We start from the raw sequence: 21266 nt of genomic DNA on the forward strand, positions 1-21266 counted from the left end.
CCTCAGCCTCTCGCCTATTACATAACTAGGGTTATGGGGGACTAGTCCTCTGGTAACCGCAAGAGTTTGATTCCCTACTCGCACCTGTATTGTGGCATGCCTCACCAGATGGCAGTAGGTACCATTTTTATGATGGTCTTTGGTATGACCCAATCGTGAATAGAACTCACGATCGCCTAGTCAGGAGGTGGACACGCTAACCACTAGGTCAATGTATGGTGGGTGGATGGATAGATGGATAGATAGCACAAAGAGACAACTAGCCTTTAAGCCAAGTGGCCTTACTGTGCACGGCATAGTGGTCCAGTGGTTAGCACTGTTGCTTCACAGCAAGAAGGTTCTGAGTTCAAGCCCAGTGGCCAACAGGGGCCTTTCTGTGTAGAGTTTGCATGTTCTCCCCATGTCTATGTGGGTTTCCTCTGAGTGCTCCGGTTTCCCCCACAGTCCAAAGACATGCAGTAAGGCTAATTGGCTACTCTAACTTGTCCATTGGTCAAGCTTGGAGAGGGATGGGCTCTGCCAAGTTTAAATGCCCTAGACCAGTGATTCTCAAACTGTGGTACGCGGGCTCCATTCTAGTGGTATGCCAAAGAATCACTTAATTAAATATAAATAAAATTTAAAAAATAAAATAAAACGTGAAATACTATCCATAATATCCGAATGGATGAAAATATCTTATCAACCGATGACAAGAAAATGAAAGGAGATACAAATTAAGTTAATAATTTTAAAAAGTTTGCAAGTGCTTCTGGGTAGCCATACGTAGCGTACGTACGCATTCCCGCCGGTTCCGCTGATAGATGGTTATCCGCCATTGGTAGACTAGGCTGTGATGGGAAAAGGTGGAGGTGGCTTTGCTAATTATGACGAGTATGACAAAATTACTGTCGTGGCTTAAATCCGCGAATGGGAGCGTGGATCAGGAGAGAGGGAGAACTGAAGAGGATGTGTGTGAGCCGAGCGCGGATGCTAACGACAGTGGCAAAAACAACCCCAGAACTGCTAGCAAACGGCAGAAACCAGTGAGGAGGAAGTATGACGAAAAATACATAAAACTGGGATTCATTTGGAGCGGGACAGAGGAGCTGCCCAGGCCGCAGTGTGTTGTATGCGGGGACGTTCTGAGCAATGAGTCCATGAAACCATCGCATCTCAAACAGCATCTTACAACCAAACACACAGCACTAAAGGACAAACCAATGGATTTTTTTTTTTATGAAAACGTGATGAACTGAAGCAGTCCAAGTCCACCATTCTGTCCTGTGGTACACCCGTAGCCAAAGCACAGGAAGCTTCATATCGTGCCAGCCTCCTGATCGCTAGAGCCGGTAAGCCGCACACAATCGGGGAACTGCTGTGTTTACCATTAGCCAAAGAGATGACACGTATCATGTGTGGAGAGAAAGCTGCCAGAGAGTTAAACTTGGTGCCGCTTTCAAATGACACCGCGTCAAGGAGAATAAATGACATGGCTGATGATGTTAAAAAGACACTGATTGAGCGCATTAAGAACAGTAGATATTTTACCATACAGCTTGATGAGACTACAGATGTTGCAGATTTGGCCAATTTATTTGATTCATTATTTAAGTACAGTGTTTTATTTTCCTATATTTAAACACAGTGTTACTGTTCAAAGTACTGTGTGTAAGTGGCCAACAATATTAAATATACTTGTTAAATAAAACCTCCGCCTTGTTTTTAATGAATACTTAGGCCTACTACGCTACTGTATTTTAATGTTGGTCATTATGGTGGTGCTTGGAGAGCCAAGTATTTTCTGAGGTGGTACTTGGTGAAAAAAATTTGAGAACCACTGCCCTAGACACACCAATGATGGACTGTTAAAATGTCATCAGTGGTGCTCCTACAGCCCTTGGTGGCTATGGGACGAAGAAGTGGCCTTCCTCTGTAAATATTTCAACATTTGGCATCAAACCCAGTGCAAGAACTCTGTAAAGCTGTATCTTTGGTATTACCAAATGAGAGATACCTTTGGTCATGTGTGAACCACTGAAATTTAAGTCACACTTACACTGACAAAGAACAATAGTAATTAAAAGAAAGCCAGAATCAGTGTTAGAACTATTAATCTTGCAATAAATTTAGTAGAATGTACAGTGATAAACAGTACATATATAATATATAAACTCTTGTGTATGTCAAAACCGTAAATGAACATCATTTGTGTGTTAAAGAAAAAGCATGGATTGGGAAAGAAATACCTTTGATAGTTACTCTTGACTTGCAGAACTCACTACCAGCTTCATTGTTTGCCTTACACAGGTAATCTCCTGCATCTGTCTGAGACACGTTAAGCACTTCTAGTGCAGCAGTGCCATCTACAAAGGTGATCTTGGTGCTGGCAGAGGACGTCAACTCCCTTCTGTCCTTCATCCACTGAATTTTCAGTGGTGGAGAGCCACGTACATGGCAGCTAAGTGAAAGTGTCTCACCCTCGTTCAGTGTGACAGGTTTAAGAGGCAAGTCAAAGCTCGGCGGTACCTTCCGCTCTACATTATGAAAGTGAACAACACAAACCACAATGAAAGGATTAAAAAAGGTGGGTTAATAGAATGTCCAAAAGTATAATCTACAGTTTGACTTAATGAAGAAATTAGACTTGCAACATTTTAGACAAAGTGAAGTGTTTGCAAAAGTTGCAAAAAAAAGCATGCAGTCCAGAAAAAGAAATGCACCTGTAATCTGAGCTGAAACCTGGAAGGAGGCAGACCCAGCCTCATTGGTAACTTTGCATGTATAAGTACCACTATCTGAGCTGGAGGAACTCTTTATCACCATCACAGCGATGCTGCTTTTGAAGGTAATATCATATCTGTCAGAGCTGAAGATTTCTTTATCATCTTTATACCAGTTGACAATCATGGGCTGTGATCCAGCAACACGTGCCTCAAGCTTCACCAACTTGCCCTCAGTTTCCTGAAGGGTTTCTGAAGGCTTTTTGGTGAAGCTTGGTGGAACCTTTTGTTCTATGAACAACAAACAATCATATACATTTAACATAATGTATTTTTAACAACACTTAATATCCCAAATTAGCACAAATAACATCAAACATGAAGGGTTTAGTAGATTGCAGAATCATTTTTCCAGTGCCCATTTTGAGGGGACCGGAACAACCCAACAAAGGCATGACCTTTCAAGAAGGAAAAAGCTGAATTTAAATAGAAAAATTAGACTGAAGAGCAAACGACCAGTCACCAGATACCTTTTACAGTGACCTCTGTTGAACAAGAGTCCTTCCCCATATCATTACTAGCATGGCAAGAATAGCGGCCAGAGTCAGCCTTATCTGCTTTCAGAATAGTCAGTTGCGGGGTGTTTTCCACACATGATATCTTATAATTGCCCCCTGAGCGGATATCTTTATGATCTTTTGACCAAGTGACTTTTATAGGCAATGATCCAGTCATGTGGCATTCCAATTGCACAGTATTTCCAACTGTAACTTCCATGGGTGAAAGCTTTCTATCAAACACAGGTGGGTATCTTGGCTCTGAAATGTTAGACAGTACAATCAATGCAAGGCCTCAGCCACATTAGCAGAGGTTAGCATTTTAGTTTATGAACTACACATTGACAATCATTAATATACAAATGACCAGACCTTGAAGTGTGAGCTTGGCTCTACAAGAGGCAGTTCCAACAATATTTGTTGCAACACAAGTGTATTCTCCAGTGTGTCTCATTTGTCCCTCTGCAATTATCAGGACAGCAGAGTTATCATCAAAAGTCATAGTGTACTCTGGGCTACTCTTGAGAGGTTCACCATCTTTAAGCCAAGAGATCTCCAGTGGAGATGATCCTGCAACACGACACTCAAACTGGACACTATGTCCTACAGTTTGCTGAATGCTAGTAATTTTCTTGGGGAAAGATGGCGGTGTCTTGGCCTCTGAAAAGATAAATGTTCAACAAAACCCAGTGAAAGTTCCTACATCATTAATTCATCATTTAACTGACACCTGAAATAAACAAACAAGAGCTGAAGAAACTGGTTTCAGACATAACATTCACCTTGTACAGTTAAGTGACAGCTAGAAGAGGCAGATCCAATGTTGTTTTCCGCCTTACAAGTGTATTCTCCAATGTCAGCTTTGGAAACTTTTGCTAATTTCAAACAAGCGACACCTTTGAAGTACTCAATTCTACAAGTTGGAGAAGATCGGACTTTGCCATCGCCTTTGAACCAGGAGACTTTGATGTCAGGAGTGCCCCCAATCTGGCATTTCAGACAGACAGCATCACCTGCTGTCACCTCCATTGGTTCCAAACACTCAATAAAGAATGGTGGCTCTAAAAAGTCACACATATATCATAAGGAATAGTATGAAAGCATGCAAAAAATAGTTTCTCTCAGTCTAATAAGAATATAATGATTTTTAAATAATAATAATACAACCCCGATTCCAAAAAAGTTGGGACAAAGTACAAATTGTAAATAAAAACGGAATGCAATAATTTACAAATCTCAAAAACTGATATTGTATTCACAGTAGAACATAGACAACATATCAAATGTCAAAAGTGAGACATTTTGAAATTGCATGCCAAATATTGTCTCATTTGAAATTTCATGACAGCAGCACATCTCAAAAAAGTTGGGACAGGGGCAATAATGCCGCTTTTCCACTACAAACGCGGCTGAGTCGGGCTGAGCCGTGCCGTGCTGAGTTGGGCTGAGCGGGGCTGTTGGAGTTGTATTTCGACTACAACCACGCTGAACCGTGCTGGCTGGAAGTGGGTGGACACGTTGGGTGGAGTTAGCGAAAGTGGGTGGATGTTACGTGATGTCGTTAAGCAGCGCAAACAGTGACATCAGTGAGCTTTTAAGCGGTAGTCTCACGACCCGGATAGTAAACAATAAACATGGAGGACATGGAGTCGTTAGTGTTGCTGGTCTTGGTGCTGTGGCTTGTTGTCACCGACAACGCCAACAGATACTGGCAAGAGCGTATAGATGAGGCGAGGCGCATAAGGCTTCAGAAATTCTCTTAATTTGTAATTCTTCTTCTTCCGGGTTTACGGTGTTTACAGATCCCAGCGTGCTCGCAGGGCGTGTGTGGGCATGTGAGGACACTCCTCTTCACCAATCAGTGCACAGGGGAGTGTCTGCTCATGCCCCCAGCCTCACTCAGCTCGGTTTGGCTCGCTTCAGCCTCACTCCAAAACGGTGCGAGTTTTAGGGGCTAAGCAGGGCTGAAGCGAGCTGAGTCGTGCTGTTCTTTGGTAGTCGAAACGCGAGCCGTGTCGGGCTGAAGTGAGCAGAAGTGAGCTGAAAAAGGGTAGTGGAAAAGGGCCATAAGAGGCTGGAAAAGTTAAAGGTACAAAAAAGGAACAGCTGGAGGACCAAATTGCAACTCATTAGGTCAATTGGCAATAGGTCATTAACATGACTGGGTATAAAAAGAGCATCTTGGAGTGGCAGCGGCTCTCAGAAGTAAAGATGGGAAGAGGATCACCAATCCCCCTAATTCTGCGCCGACAAATAGTGGAGCAATATCAGAAAGGAGTTCGACAGTGTAAAATTGCAAAGAGTTTGAACATATCATCATCTACAGTGCATAATATCATCAAAAGATTCAGAGAATCTGGAAGAATCTCTGTGTGTAAGGGTCAAGGCCGGAAAACCATACTGGGTGCCCGTGATCTTCGGGCCCTTAGACGGCACTGCATCACATACAGGCATGCTTCTGTATTGGAAATCACAAAATGGGCTCAGGAATATTTCCAGAGAACATTATCTGTGAACACAATTCACCGTGCCATCCGCCGTTGCCAGCTAAAACTCTATAGTTCAAAGAAGAAGCCGTATCTAAACATGATCCAGAAGCGCAGACGTCTTCTCTGGGCTAAGGCTCATTTAAAATGGACTGTGGCAAAGTGGAAAACTGTTCTGTGGTCAGACGAATCAAAATTTGAAGTTCTTTATGGAAATCAGGGACGCCGTGTCATTCGGACTAAAGAGGAGAAGGATGACCCAAGTTGTTATCAGTGCTCAGTTCAGAAGCCTGCATCTCTGATGGTGTGGGGTTGCAATAGTGCGTGTGGCATGGGCAGCTTACACATCTGGAAAGACACCATCAATGCTGAAAGGTATATCCAGGTTCTAGAGCAACATATGCTCCCATCCAGACGACGTCTCTTTCAGGGAAGACCTTGCATTTTCCAACATGACCATGCCAAACCACATACTGCATCAATTACAGCATCATGGCTGCGTAGAAGAAGGGTCCGGGTACTGAACTGGCCAGCCTGCAGTCCAGATCTTTCACCCATAGAAAACATTTGGCACATCATAAAATGGAAGATACGACAAAAAAGACCTAAGACAGTTGAGCAACTAGAATCCTACATTAGACAAGAATGGGTTAACATTCCTATCCCTAAACTTGAGCAACTTGTCTCCTCAGTCCCCAGACGTTTACAGACTGTTGTAAAGAGAAAAGGGGATGTCTCACAGTGGCAAACATGGCCTTGTCCCAACTTTTTTGAGATGTGTTGTTGTCATGAAATTTAAAATCACCTAATTTTTCTCTTTAAATGATACATTTTCTCAGTTTAAACATTTGATATGTCATCTATGTTCTATTCTGAATAAAATATGGAATTTTGAAACTTCCACATCATTGCATTCCGTTTTTATTTACAATTTGTACTTTGTCCCAACTTTTTTGGAATCAGGGTTGTAATAATCTCATAATAATAATAATAATAATAATAATATTCAAAACCTAAAATGGACACTGTTGCATCACAGGTGTCATGGCCAGCTTCGTTGGAAACTTCACACGAGTATTGTCCTCCTGCCTCTTTATCACTGTTGAGACACTCCAGGATGCAGGAGCGCTCAGTCGTTGTAATATTGTATCTATAAGAGGAGAAGATCTCCTGGCCATCTTTGTGCCACTTCACCAGAATCTTAGGGCTTCCAGCATACGTGCATTCAAGTATCATTGACTTGCCCACTTCAACACTGATGTTTTTCAGCTTTTTGACAAAGCGTGCAGCTTCTGATTAAAACAAATAAAACAAATATATATAAAAGTTGCTGACTATAACACGGGCACAACTGTACATGTTTCAATCAGACAGGCAATACACCAACTAACCTTTGACAAAAAGAGTCACCGGGAAGTTTTCCTTCCCAACATCGTTAATAATTTGACAGGTGTATTCTCCTGCATGAGATTTGTCAATTTTAAAGAGTTCCAGTGTAGCTATGTCTCCTCTCAAAGCAATCTCACAGGCTCTGCTAGATACAATCTCCTTACTGCCTCTGAACCATTTCAGTCTTAATGGGGCACTTCCTTTCACAGTTGCAGTGAATGTGACATCTGATTCAGGGAGTGCCTCGATTGGTTGAGGGGGCGTCACAAAAGATGGAGGTTCTGCAATAAACATGTGAGGAAAAAAAGTATGTTGCTTGTAGACCTGAGAAAGTTACCGCATTGTCTAGGCTAAATGAATTAATTTCAAAAAGTCTTAACATGTGACCACATCATTCTTTAGCGAAAATTTTTTCACGGGGTAAGAGTCTTCTCAAACCTAAATACTGACCTTTAACATCAAGCGAGGCAGTCGTTTCAGCAGTTCCAGCACTGTTTACTGCTTTACATTTGTATGAACCTGCATCAGACAGTTTTAGAATGGGCAGCTTGAGTGTACAGGTGTTCTCAACAAAACTAATTTCATAGTTTGGTCCACTCTTGATCTCCTCGCCGTTGTGATACCATGAAATGGTAAGAGGTACAGAACCAGAGACCTTGCAATCCAATTCAATAGGTTTATCAATGATACTGTGCATATCCTTCAATTTTCTTGAGAATGTTGGAGGGATAATTTTATCTGTTTAAAAAAACATAGTCATTAGTTATGACTGCGATGCAAATATTCTGAAGGCATACTTCACCCAAGAGATAATAATTAGAGAAAGACAATGGGGATTGTTAAGCATTAGGCAAATAAAGTTTAACAACCACATTCACTGACAGTTCAAATGTTCCTGAAATGTCAGTATGTGGCCAAATAATAATAAAAAAAAAATCATCTTTGGCTACTAACCTAAAACACCAAGGTGCATCTTGCAACTATCACTTCCAACTTCATTTGAGACTTCAAAGGTGTAGTCTCCAGTATCACCTTTGTCTGTGGACAACACCTTAAGACTGGAAATCTTTTTGGAGAAAGTTATTTTGTATTTATGTCCAGAAGACAGCTCTCTTCCATCTTTATACCATTTTGGTTTAAGTTCTGGGGTTCCAGATACAGTGCACTCTAAAACTGCTGGATCACCAGCCGTGACACTTACAGACTCCGTTTTATCCAAAATGGCAGCAGGTTCTGAAAATCCAAACAACCATTTGGTCTGAAATAAAAATCACTTTTAGAAGAAAAGCAAAATGAGATAAAGAAAAGAATTCTACAAACCTAGAACAGTTAGGTTTGCCATGCATTGTGCCACACCAGCATCATTCTTAATCTCACAGGTATACTTCCCAGGGCTGGTGGAATCAGCTTTAAAGATCTTCAGAGTTATCTGGTTATTTTCAAATGTAATTTTTCTGTTGTCACCATCTCTAAGAACATGGTCCTTGTCTTGTACCCAAGACACATTGATTGGCTCAGAGCCTTTGACAGTTGCCACAAAAGTAACTTCTTCACCAGATCTGGCTGTGATATTGGTCAGTTTCTTGACAAACACTGGTGGTTCTAAATGGTAGTAAATGATAACATGAACAACAGATTCATCTAAGTCAACCTAAATAGAGGAAGCTCTGTTTATTTCACAGTTTTCACCGTTTCAAGTTTACTAACCTCTGAGTTTCACCATTCCTTGGCAGGTATCACTTCCTACATTGTTTGAAGCTTTACATTCATATTCACCAGCATCTGATGTCTCCAGTCCAAGAATGTGCAGAGTAGTAGAGTGTCCCTCAGACACAAATTTGTACTTTCTACTTTCCTTCAGTTGATTTTTGTCTTTAAACCAGGTTATCTCAAATGGTGCATGTCCCTTCAGCTCACAGCTAAGACTGATATCTTTGCCTTTCAGTCCCTCAGCAGGTGAGGGAGCTTTCTGGAAAGTTGGTGGCTCTAGAAATACATTTAAATTACATTTTAAGATGGGGCAGCATGCATACAGTAATTGTTGTTTGAGCCAAGATCACTTCTGAACCAATATTGGTTGATCACCAATTAACTTTACAAGAGGTTAGTCAGATCGTTTGTGAATGTAATATATATTTACATATCGTATACATATATATCATTGCGCAAGAAAAATCACCAACCTTTGACTGAGAGAGTGGTGCTGCAGCTCTTAGTTCCTGCATCATTCTGAACTTCACAGGTATACACTCCATCGTCATCACTGGAGGTGCTAAAAATCTCAAGAACTGCCATCGAGCCATCAAAAGCCATCTTCATATTATTACTCTCAGTGACTGCGTTGTCATTTTTGTACCAGCTAATTTTCAAAGGTGGTGTGCCAGTAACTTTGCATTCAAGCCGTAGTGGCAATCCCATCTTTAGAAACTTTGTTGCTGGTAGTTTCTGTACAAATTCAGGTGGTTCTGCAAAGGGAAAATGTCAGAAGTTAGCTTAATCACACATTTAACTACAATATGTGAGGATAGAAGATGGCTTCAAAAATTAAGAGCACAAGATGGATGCAAGAAATATGCATGTTGAAGAATGAAAAAGATGCAAGATGAGCAAGATGATGAAAAGACCGCAGACATAAAGATAGCAACAAAACAAGCAAAATGAGGGCATTGCAAATTGCAAAATAATAAAAGATGATAAAAACAAATAAACATGGTGACAGAGCAGAAAAAAAAAAAAGGCCGACCTTTCACCAATAAGCTTGTGGTACATTTCGCTGTACCAGCATCATTGCTAACTTGGCAAGAGTATGGCCCAGTGTTTGAAAATCCCACAGCATAAAGATCTATGAAGCTTGAAAGGCCCTCAAGGCCAATAAAGCAGGATGGTCCAGTAATCAGTTCAGTATCTTCTTTGAACCATTTCACTGTGAAGGGAGGTGTTCCTTTAAAGGTACTTTTAAAGCGAACAGTGGTATTTGGTACGACAGCCTGCGGCTCGGGCACCACCACAAAGCTCGGGAGTTCTAAATGTTTTCAGAACAGAAATACAGACAATGGTGTTAAAGAAGTGGCAGCCATCATTGAACTTTAGTGTAAGTTTGCTTGAAATTTGAATAAAATCTAGATGACATTATTTCATCTGACCTTTCACCCTCAGCGTTCCACTGCATTCACAACTGCCTGCTTTGTTTGTAAGTTTACAAGAGTAGGTTCCAGTGTCTGCCTTCTCTAGTCGCTCAATCTCCAAAGAGACACTGTTGTTGTCTTGAACCAGTTTATGCTTGGTTTTTCCTGTCAGTTTAGTTCCATCTTTAAACCACTCCACAGAGATTGGGAACGAGCCAGATATATTGCATGCTAGTTTTACTGGGGAACCTAGAATCTCCTCCATATCAGTCAGGGGTTTGATGAAGGCAGGAGGAATTTTTTGTTCTATTTGCAAGACAGAGATAGGTAGTAATAATCAATCAATTAATTAATCAATTGATTAATCAATCAATCAATCAATCAATCAATCAATCAATTAATGCATACATACATACTGTGGTTTTGAAATGCATTTAATTATTTAAGATACTTAATAAAAACACTAACCTAGGACATTTAAAGTCACTTTACACTTGCAGGTACTGATGTAGTTGGAGACCTCAAAGAGGTACGTTCCTCCATCATCTAACTGTGCAGCCTGAATCTTAAGGTTGCTGATGTTATTGACAAAACTGAGGCTATGTTGTCTGGATGGGACCACCTCTTTACCATCTTTACTCCATTTCACTTTCAGTTCAGGAGTTCCTCCCACCTTGCACTCAAAACTGACTGGATCTCCAGCAGTGACATTGATAATTTCTGGTTTTTCAATAATCTGGGGAGGCTCTGAAGTTCAAAAAGAATATATGTATATAAAAATGTAATCACCTAAACTTTTAAAAACTCACTGAAATCTTAAATACATGCCATAAATAACAAACCTTGAACCAAAAGAGTGGCAAAACACTTCTTCTGCCCTGCCTCATTTGTAGCCTGGCAGGTGTATCTTCCACTATGGTTTGACTGGCATATGGGAATTCTTAACATGGCGGCATTATTCTCAAACGATTTCTCAATCTCAGCATCTTCCAAGATCCATGTCTCATCTTTCTGCCATTGTATGGTTAGAGGAGGTGACCCCTTCACAACACATTTAAACTCGGCTACATTTCCCAACACTGTAGTAACATTTTGGATCTTTTCGACAAATGATGGTGGTTCTAGTAGTGAGGAGTTTAAAGAAAGTGTTAGTTGTGTTGTCAAGCTGAAAATACCAGTAATATTCTAAAGGTAAAAAAATAAATAATAATAATAAAGTTAACCTTTTATGCTTAGTGTTGTCCTACAAGAACAACTTCCAACGTCATTTGAAATAATACATTGGTACTCGCCAACATCCAAGTCATCACATTTCTGTATGTCAAGTAACACGAGTGAACCATTTCTCTGAGAGAACACATGTTTTGAGCTTGGCTTGATCTCCTTGGAATCTTTTTGCCAGGTTATATTAAAAGGAGCTGTGCCTCTAACTTGACACTCAAAAGAGGCATTCAAACCTTTCACAACCTCGACAGGAGTGAACGGCTTTACAATAACTGGTGGCTCTGTAATATGAAGAAAGAGATGCACAACATGATATCCATGTTCATCTCATGCCTGTATTTCTGAAGATTCAAATTAACTATTCAACTGTAAGTATGCACCAACCTTTCACTTTCAGATCCATGCTACAGCTCTCGCTACCCGCCTCATTGCGGGCCTCACAGTAATATACACCACTGTCTTTCAGATCAGCTGCAGTAATCTCAAGCCATGCCAATGAGTTCACGAAACTCATCTTGTGCTTGTCGTCTGGACTTAAGTCATTACCATCTTTAAACCAATATGTGTCTATTTCCGGTGTGCCCGCAACCTCACACTCAAATATGACAGACTGACCAAGTTTCACTACTGAAACTTTGGCTGGCTTTCGGATAAATTTGGGTGGTTCTGCATATCAAAAGAAAAAAATAGGTGTTTATTTTATTTATTTGAGTTTTCAATCACAAATATAAGTGAGAATATGTATTAAGACTGGAGATGCGTCAATACCAAGACTGGTATCTGGTATCGTTTTCTTGTACATGTAAAAAAATAATGACAATCAACCTGAAATAACATGAGTAATGATGGCAATCAAAGTAAAGCAGATCACAAACAAAGTTCTGTGAAAATATAAAAGGGAGGTACTGTAATTGTATTGTACTTCCTACAATAAATTTAGCCCAATTGAACAGCTTATAGTATTTAAACATAGGGTAAAAAATATGGCATCATCAGGACTAATCAGGAGAATCAGAAAATGCCTTTCTGATCACGAATGTAAACGTTTGGTTCATGCGTTGATTTCATCAAAAGTCGACTACTGCAACGCCATTCTCTACAGCCTCCCATCAACAGAGATCAACAAACTACAGCATCGACAGAATACAGCAGCCCAAATCATCTCAAGAACCAAGGAGTCCCAACATGTTACACCAGTCTTAAGACAGCTTCACTGGCTGCCAGTAGAATAAAGGATTTCATATAAAATCTTGTCAACAACATACAACCCCGATTCCAAAAAAGTTGGGACAAAGTACAAATTATAAATAAAAATGGAATGCAATAATTTACAAATCTCAAAAACTGATATTGTATTCACAATAGAACATAGACAACATATCAAATGTCGAAGGTGAGACATTTTGAAATTTCATGCCAAATATTGGCTCATTTGAAATTTCATGACAGCAACACATCTCAAAAAAGTTGGGACAGGGGCAATAAGAGGCTGGAAAAGTTAAAGGGACAAAAAAGGAACAGCTGGAGGACCAAATTGCAACTCATTAGGTCAATTGGCAATAGGTCATTAACATGACTGGGTATAAAAAGAGCATCTTGGAGTGGCAGCGGCTCTCAGAAGTAAAGATGGGAAGAGGATCACCAATCCCCCTAATTCTGCGCCGACAAATAGTGGAGCAATATCAGAAAGGAGTTCGACAGTGTAAAATTGCAAAGAGTTTGAACATATCATCATCTACAGTGCATAATATCATCAAAAGATTCAGAGAATCTGGAAGAATCTCTGTGCGTAAGGGTCAAGGCCAGAAAACCATACTGGGTGCCCGTGATCTTCGGGCCCTTAGACGGCACTGCATCACATACAGGCATGCTTCTGTATTGGAAATCACAAAATGGGCTCAGGAATATTTCCAGAGAACATTATCTGTGAACACAATTCACCGTACCATCCGCCTTTGCCAGCTAAAACTCTATAGTTCAAAGAAGAAGCCGTATCTAAACATGATCCAGAAGCGCAGACGTCTTCTCTGGGCCAAGGCTCATTTAAAATGGACTGTGGCAAAGTGGAAAACTGTTCTGTGGTCAGACGAATCAAAATTTGAAGTTCTTTATGGAAATCAGGGACGTCGTGTCATTCGGACTAAAGAGGAGAAGGACGACCCAAGTTGTTATCAGCGCTCAGTTCAGAAGCCTGCATCTCTGATGGTATGGGGTTGCATTAGTGCGTGTGGCATGGGCAGCTTACACATCTGGAAAGACACCATCAATGCTGAAAGGTATATCCAGGTTCTAGAGCAACATATGCTCCCATCCAGACGACGTCTCTTTCAGGGAAGACCTTGCATTTTCCAACATGACAATGCCAAACCACATACTGCATCAATTACAGCATCATGGCTGCATAGAAGAAGGGTCCAGGTACTGAACTGACCAGCCTGCAGTCCAGATCTTTCACCCATAGAAAACATTTGGCGCATCATAAAACGGAAGATACGACAAAAAAGACCTAAGACAGTTGAGCAACTAGAATCCTACATTAGACAAGAATGGGTTAACATTCCTCTCCCTAAACTTGAGCAACTTGTCTCCTCAGTCCCCAGACGTTTACAGACTGTTGTAAAGAGAAAAGGGGATGTCTCACAGTGGGAAACATGGCCTTGTCCCAACTTTTTTGAGATGTGGTGTTGTCATGAAATTTAAAATCACCTAATTTTTCTCTTTAAATTATACATTTTCTCAGTTTAAACATTTGATGTCATCTATGTTCTATTCTGAATAAAATATGGAATTTTGAAACTTCCACATAATTGCATTCCGTTTTTATTTACAATTTGTACTTTGTCCCAACTTTTTTGGAATCGGGATTGTACAAAGCTATAAATAGCATTACTCCTAATTACATCATGGATCTTCTACATGAATACAAACCAGCACATGCGCTACGGTCTGCATCTACTAACAATTTAATAATTCCCAAAACTAGACTTTCCACATATGGTGACAGAGCATTTAGTGCTGCTTCTCCAAAGCTAGGGCAGTATGGTGGTGTAGTGGTTAGGACCGTCACCTCACAGCAAGAAGGTTCTGGGTTTGAGCCCAGTGGCTGACGGGGGTCTTTCTGTGTGGAGTTTGCGTATCTGGGTGCTCTGGTTTCCCCCACAGTCCAAAGCTAATTGGTAGCTCTAAATTGACCGTAGGTGTGAATGGTTGTTTGTCTCTATATGTCAGCCCTGCGATGACCTGACGACTTGTCCAGGGTGTACCCCGCCTCTCACCCATAGTCAGCTGGGATAGGCTCCAGCTTGCCCGCGACCCTGCACAGGATAAGTGCTTACAGATAATGGATGGATGGAAACACAGACCATTCACAATTGTGTTTTGCTGAAATGTTTAAAATATCGCTTCTATTTTGCGCAAAACCGCAATGGACACCCAGCTTATGAGTACCAAAACTGGTATTGATGCATCCCTGATTAAAACTGAAATGGGGTAAAAACCTTTGACAAAGAGTGTTGTTTGGCAGGAATCTGAGCCAACATCATTGCTTATTTCACAAACGTAGTCTCCAGAGTCTGATGGCTTCGTGAAAAACAGCTCAAGTGAGCTTGAAGAGTCATCTTTCTGAATGGAGCAGTCAACTCCTGAGAAGACCTCTTTTCTATTTCTGAACCACTTGATGGTCAGCGGCGGAGTTCCACACACAAGTACACTGAACTTCACTCTGGTTCCAAGTATAACCTGCTGTGACTCAGGTTTCTCAATGATAACAGGAGGTTCTGTTTATAAAGATAGTATATAAGGTTGAATAAAAATAAAAGATTTTGTATTTAAAGCATTTCGACAAGATGGGAAAATGCAAACCTTTAACTTTTAAGACACCAGAACACTGGGCACTGCCTGCTTGGTTTGCAGCAATGCAGGTATAATTTCCACTGTCCACACTATCAAGACAACTGATTTCCAAGTATGCTGCATTCTCAAAGAAAACACACTTATGTTTTTCATCTGTCTGTATTTCCTTGTTTTCCTTAAACCAAGTGATTGTTATTGGCAGGGAGCCTGCGACCAGACATTCCAGCTGTGCAAAGGATCCTTTAATACTTTCTGATTGTTTTAATTTTCTTGTGAATGATGGCTTAATTATTTGATCTGTTCCAAAAACAACAAAAAGAATGTGAATGAGTACACTGTACTGAAACATAATGTACGTTGTTTAATTAAAAAAAAAAAACCTTGGTTTACAAACTAACCTAGTACTGTTACAAAAGCCTCGCAAGTGCTGCTGCCAACATCATTGGAAACCTCAAAGGCATATTCGCCTTCATCATTCCTCTCTGTAGAAAGGATCTTTAATATGGATCTTGTATCAGTGGTTTGTATTTTGTATTTTTTGCCAGATGTCAGTTCTTTTCCATCCTTTAGCCATTTGGCTTTCAGGGATTTAGTGCCTGAGAACCTGCACTCCAGAGTGGCCGGATCTCCTACCGTGACACTGATAGACTTGGCCTGCTCTGTAATATTTGCTGGCTCTGGAAAGAATGACAAGTATCGTTGTGCCAATGAATTAACAATGTCTTGATTCTAAATAATCAAACCTAAAAATGTGTTCGCTTCAATTAACAAATAAATCAAACCTTTGACCACCAAAGCTGCCGTACACGTTTGACTTCCAGCCTCATTCTGGGCATGACAAGTGTACTTTCCAGAATGTTTCAACTTTACATTCAAGAAATGCAGAACTGCTGTTCTGTTCTCAAAAGAAATCTGGACATCCCCAGTATCTTTGACCTCATGGTCACCTTTTGTCCATGACACTGTCATAGGCAGTGAGCCCTTCAGAACACACACCATTGTAAGCTCGGTGCCTAGTAAGGCATCCATGTTATTTAGTTTTTGCGTGAATGATGGTGGCTCTAATAGAAGAAAAAAATAAGGCATATCTTTAGAATCTGGACATGTAAATGTACACTTTTTGCTTTTCACGGAAACGCTTTCATAGTCTTACTAACCTTTCAATACAATTTCACAATCACATGATGTCTGTCCCACTTCATTTGCGACTATGCACTTATACTTGCCAGCATCTGCATGTTCAAACTTGAGAATCTCAATTGTAACTAAATCATTCTTTACGCCAATGATATGCCGGCGGTCATTTCGGATCTGCTTTGAATCTTTGAAACACGAAACCTCAAATGGAGGTGTTCCTGAGACAGATCCCTCAAGCACAACATCAGAGCCTTTGACAACTTCTCTGGATTCAAGTAACTTAACAAATGCAGGGGGTTCTGGGGTAAAAGAATATAAAAAATAATCCAATACAATATTAAAAAATGAGCTGATAAATACTATAGCTCATCAAATATTTCAGATAATTCTCATTGACATACCTTTGACGGTAACCAAACAACTGCATTTGTCACTGCCAGCATCGCTGGACGCGGAACAAATATAATCCCCGCTCTCTTCGAAACTACAGTTGGATATCTGCAGTGTCGCGACTGAGTCAGTGAAGGTCATGTGATATATATTACTTGGGCTGATTTCGATATTGTTCTTATACCACTTAATAGCAATTTCAGGACTGCCAGTTACTTTACACTCCAAAATCACAACACTGCCATTCACTGCTAATTTAGTTGAGTCAAGTTTTGTCACAAACTGTGGAGGCTCTAAAAAAAGAGAACATCATGCATAAGAGTAGTAAAACAATAGTGGTACATGGAAGTCATAAAAAGAATCAAACAAACAACATAAAGAAGCAAAGAGGATAAGAAGAAGCACCTTTCACAAATAAGACTGCGGTGCATGAAACCTTTCCTGCATCATTGGCAACTTGGCAAGTATATTTGGCAGAATGTGATGGCTTTACTGAGTGCAGTGCCAAGGTGGTTGAAGAGGCATCTTTCTTGATGAAACAAGTACCACCAGTTAATATCTCTTTCTCTTCTTTGAACCATTTGATAGTAAAACTTGGCGTTCCAGTAAAAGCAGCTTTCAAAACAACATTAGAGCCGGGTATAGTGTCCTGAGATTCGGGTTTCAGCGTGAAGACTGGTGGCTCTGTTTTCAGTTGCCAGGGAAAACATCACAGTTAAATCATGACATACATAAAGAGGCCTGGTATTCCATTCAGAACAATATATCTTAACTATTAAAAAGATGGTATGAAGTAAATAATTTGCCAGAGCATTTTTTCTAACCTTTAACAGACACTGTTCCACTGGTCTCACTGTGCCCTGCAGCATTAGTTGCATGGCACATGAAAACCCCAGCATCAGTAGTCTCTAACTGGGATATTTTCAACAAAGCAGTGCTTTCTTTTAATTCAGTTTGGTACTTTAACCCAGTTGTGATCTCCTTTCCATCTTTGAACCAAGATATTGTCATGGGCTGCGACCCTGACACCTTACATTCCATCTGGATATTTCCTCCAAGGTTACCATCAACCTTCTTAAGACTTTTTGTGAAAGTTGGGGGTATACTTTTATCTGTTCAAAAAATGTTTCAAAGTTAAATATTAAAAGCATGCACATTGTATATCACAAGTTAGAAGAAGGAGAGAGAGAGAGAGAGAGAGAGAGAGAGAGAGAGAGAGAGAGAGAGAGAGAAACTAACCAAGAACTGTAATTGAGCAAGAGCAGTGGTCTTTTCCAACCCGATTAGAAACTTCAACTGTGTATTCACAGCTATCCGCCTTCTCTGCTGAGAGGATTTTTAAGCTTGCTACATTGTCTTTAAAGGAGATTTTGTATTTTCGGCCTGCTGTGACTTCCTTGCCGTCTCGAAGCCATTTAACTTTGAGATCAGGACTTCCTGAAACAGTGCATTCCAAAGTCGCAGAGTCTCCTGCTGTTACACTGATGGATGGTGCTTTATCGACAATTCTAGCAGGTTCTGAGACATTACAAAAAGAACAGAATTAATATTTGCATTATTTTAATTATTACCACCATTCCCAAGTTGTTGATAAGTATATTCGAATTAAACATTTGTTTTTGTTTTGTGTTTTTCCCTCCTAACCTTGAACTGATAGTTTGGCTTCACATTTTTGCTGGCCAGCCTCGTTTTCAGCTTGGCATGTGTACTTCCCATCATGGATCATGGCTATTTTTGCAATTGCCAAACTGGCAATGTTGTTTTCAAAAGACATTTTAATATTAGGATCATCGTGTCTAAGTAGCTCAGAATCCTTTAGCCATGTAACAGTAATTGGGGCTGAGCCTTTAAGAGTACCATGCAGTTTCACAGCACTGCCCAAAACTGCAGTTGTGTTTTCAATCCTCTTTACGAAAGATGGAGGGTCTGCATGAAAGAAGAACAAACTTAAACTCATTCTGACGCACAGAAAAGTAATAGATAACTTACAATAACTTATAGGACATACTACACCATTATAATAGATCGTTTACAAACCTTTGAGTTTGGCTACTGATTTAGAAGTTATTTTACCAACATCATTTGAAACAACACATTGGTAATCCCCAACATCTGCACTGTCAAATGACTGTATTTCCAAATATGAAATGGTGGCCTTTGTTACAATGTTGTGCTTTTTATCACTGGTCACTGGTCTCTTATCCTTATACCAAGTGACATCAAATGGAGCAGTGCCAGTAACTTCACACTGAAGTTTTGCAGCATGCCCCTTGACCACTTCCACCATTTCTAACTCCTTTTTGAAAGCAGGGGGTTCTAAGAGCAATAATAAGTAGTGAAATAAGTAGTAAAACAATGAATACATTGTTTGCACTTGCAATCAAATTTGGAAGCAATTCCTCTTATCACAAACCTTTAACAGTCAAATTGGTGCTACAGCTTTCACAGCCAGCTTCATTCATTACTTCACAGGTGTAATTTCCACTGTCAGACACAGTAAGGTCAAGAATCTCAAGTGTAGCTTGACCATCTTTGAAGGTGAGTTTGTGTCTTTCACTGGCACTGAGTTGTTTGTCATTTAAAAACCAACTGACATGGAGCTCAGGAGAGCCTTTAACAGTACACAGTAATCGTGCAGTAATGCCTTGTTTCCATAGGATCTTGGGCTCCAGTTTCTTAACAAATACTGGCGGTTCTGAGAAAATTGAGTTCAGAGTAAATCAGCGCTACACTGCAAGAGAGCTCACAGAGTTCAAGGACACATGCAGAAGATGATGAAGAAAAGAAGTGGATGGAGAAACATTGTGCATCATCCAGACATGACAAAGACTGGCTTAGCTTTCTTTTTTGGACAATGCAAAGCAAATTAAGCTCAAATATCTTACCTTTCACCGTAATCACAGAAGAGCAGCTGCTGCTTCCAGCATCATTTGTAGCAGTACAGACGTAAGTGCCTGTATCTTTAATCTTGGTCTTTGGGATATCAAGACCGACCACTTTGTCATCAAAAGAAATTTTGCTATCCATAGTGTTATGGATTTTCTTGCCATCCCTCATCCAAGTGATGGTCACTCCTGTATCTTCATTTACCTGACACTCAAGCCGCAGTGGGTCACCCACAGCTATGGAAGTTGATTCAAAGGTCTTCACAAAACTGGGTTTGTCTATAACTCTCATTTCAGTGCAGCATGTGGCTATGCCGACACTATTTGAAGCTTTGCAAAGGTAGCTTCCCTGATCACTTTGCTCAAGTTTCGTGATCTCAAGACAATGCTTGTTCTTCTCAAAGGACACTTTATAGTGCTCATCAGGCAAAATAGCAATGTTGTCCTTGTACCATACAACATTCATTGGTGCAGAACCAGTGATAACACACTGAAATTTTGCTTGTTTGCCCACAAATAATATCATCGGTTCAGGTTTTGACACAAATTCTGGAGGGAAAACCTCTATAAAAAATAAAGTTGTGTAAAAAAATAAGAAAGAAAGAAAAAGAATTGGTTTATACAAAATTCAACATATACTGAATTTCATTTTTGAACAAAGATTTCATAAATAAATATTTCAATATATTATGCCATCTAAAAGACCAGAGAAAGGCAAAGGCTTGTTACCTGTTACAGTCAGGTTGGCAGAGCAACTGTCGCTACCATGTTGGTTTAAAGCTCTGCACGCATACTCTCCACTATCAGCTTTGGTTGGACTCAGAAACTCCAGAGATGATGCAGTAGAGGAGCTGATGATCCTATACTTGTCACTCTGTCTGATCTCAGAGCCAAACTTGAACCATTTGAAGGTCACATTTGGAGCAGCTTCAATCTCACATTCAAATCTGGCAGGGCTGTCAACATTTGTCTCCAGAGCTTGGATTTTATGCCTGAAAACAGGTGGCACTGAATTGTGCACAGGGAGTAAAAAAAAGACAATTAGTCAAACAAATGCAATTCATCATGGTCGTAAATCATGAAATGAAGATGTAAGCACAAACTCTGCATTTGAAATGAACTTAGTTCTGCAGATGTCTGAATATTCTCATTCAACCAGGTCATGGTTATCTCAAGGAAATTGAATCGAATGCAACTGAACTTGGTTTTAAGCCTTTGAAGACGTTTCACTTCTCATCCAAGAGGCTCCATTAGTTCACTTCATCAGCTTGTCTGACAAAGACAAGCTGCTGTGAGGACTCAGGTATTTAATCTCTGTGGAGCCATTCTCAAGGCCACTGATGTCATTGTTTCTTTAGTGCTCCAAGGTATGATAAAGTCTTCAGGCCAAGACTCTGTTGTCTATTTACACCTAAAGGAGAAGGCACACTCCTTTTCAGGATAGCAATGTGCACATTTTGGACAGGGAAGACAAACGGTTTGAAAGAGGAGTAAGGGAAGCCATCTATGTGAAACTGGA

The 21266-nt window shown here is 40.3% G+C and overlaps 1 protein-coding gene across 1 annotated transcript in view; it reads right to left on the reverse strand.

The window, feature by feature from the left end:
• Window positions 1-21266, reverse strand: part of ttn.2 (titin, tandem duplicate 2) — a 268706-nt gene that overhangs the window by 181331 nt on the left and 66109 nt on the right. Inside the window, exons 46-77 of the mRNA XM_060928918.1 lie at window positions 20477-20755; window positions 19748-20311; window positions 19276-19557; window positions 18900-19178; window positions 18507-18788; window positions 18102-18380; window positions 17687-17974; window positions 17268-17546; window positions 16874-17155; window positions 16493-16771; window positions 16118-16396; window positions 15734-16012; window positions 15345-15632; window positions 14981-15259; window positions 11868-12149; window positions 11483-11764; window positions 11102-11380; window positions 10728-11006; window positions 10278-10565; window positions 9878-10156; window positions 9318-9599; window positions 8842-9120; window positions 8455-8736; window positions 8089-8367; window positions 7585-7872; window positions 7137-7415; window positions 6759-7037; window positions 4042-4320; window positions 3632-3919; window positions 3233-3520; window positions 2703-2993; window positions 2229-2516 (exon numbers count right to left, since the gene is read on the reverse strand). Coding sequence (XP_060784901.1) covers window positions 2229-2516; window positions 2703-2993; window positions 3233-3520; window positions 3632-3919; window positions 4042-4320; window positions 6759-7037; window positions 7137-7415; window positions 7585-7872; window positions 8089-8367; window positions 8455-8736; window positions 8842-9120; window positions 9318-9599; window positions 9878-10156; window positions 10278-10565; window positions 10728-11006; window positions 11102-11380; window positions 11483-11764; window positions 11868-12149; window positions 14981-15259; window positions 15345-15632; window positions 15734-16012; window positions 16118-16396; window positions 16493-16771; window positions 16874-17155; window positions 17268-17546; window positions 17687-17974; window positions 18102-18380; window positions 18507-18788; window positions 18900-19178; window positions 19276-19557; window positions 19748-20311; window positions 20477-20755 — 9309 coding nt within the window. The remainder of the gene's footprint in view (window positions 1-2228; window positions 2517-2702; window positions 2994-3232; window positions 3521-3631; window positions 3920-4041; window positions 4321-6758; window positions 7038-7136; window positions 7416-7584; window positions 7873-8088; window positions 8368-8454; window positions 8737-8841; window positions 9121-9317; window positions 9600-9877; window positions 10157-10277; window positions 10566-10727; window positions 11007-11101; window positions 11381-11482; window positions 11765-11867; window positions 12150-14980; window positions 15260-15344; window positions 15633-15733; window positions 16013-16117; window positions 16397-16492; window positions 16772-16873; window positions 17156-17267; window positions 17547-17686; window positions 17975-18101; window positions 18381-18506; window positions 18789-18899; window positions 19179-19275; window positions 19558-19747; window positions 20312-20476; window positions 20756-21266) is intronic.

The sequence above is a fragment of the Neoarius graeffei genome, chromosome 9 (genome assembly GCF_027579695.1).
Source record: "Neoarius graeffei isolate fNeoGra1 chromosome 9, fNeoGra1.pri, whole genome shotgun sequence".
Classification (NCBI taxonomy): domain Eukaryota; kingdom Metazoa; phylum Chordata; class Actinopteri; order Siluriformes; family Ariidae; genus Neoarius; species Neoarius graeffei.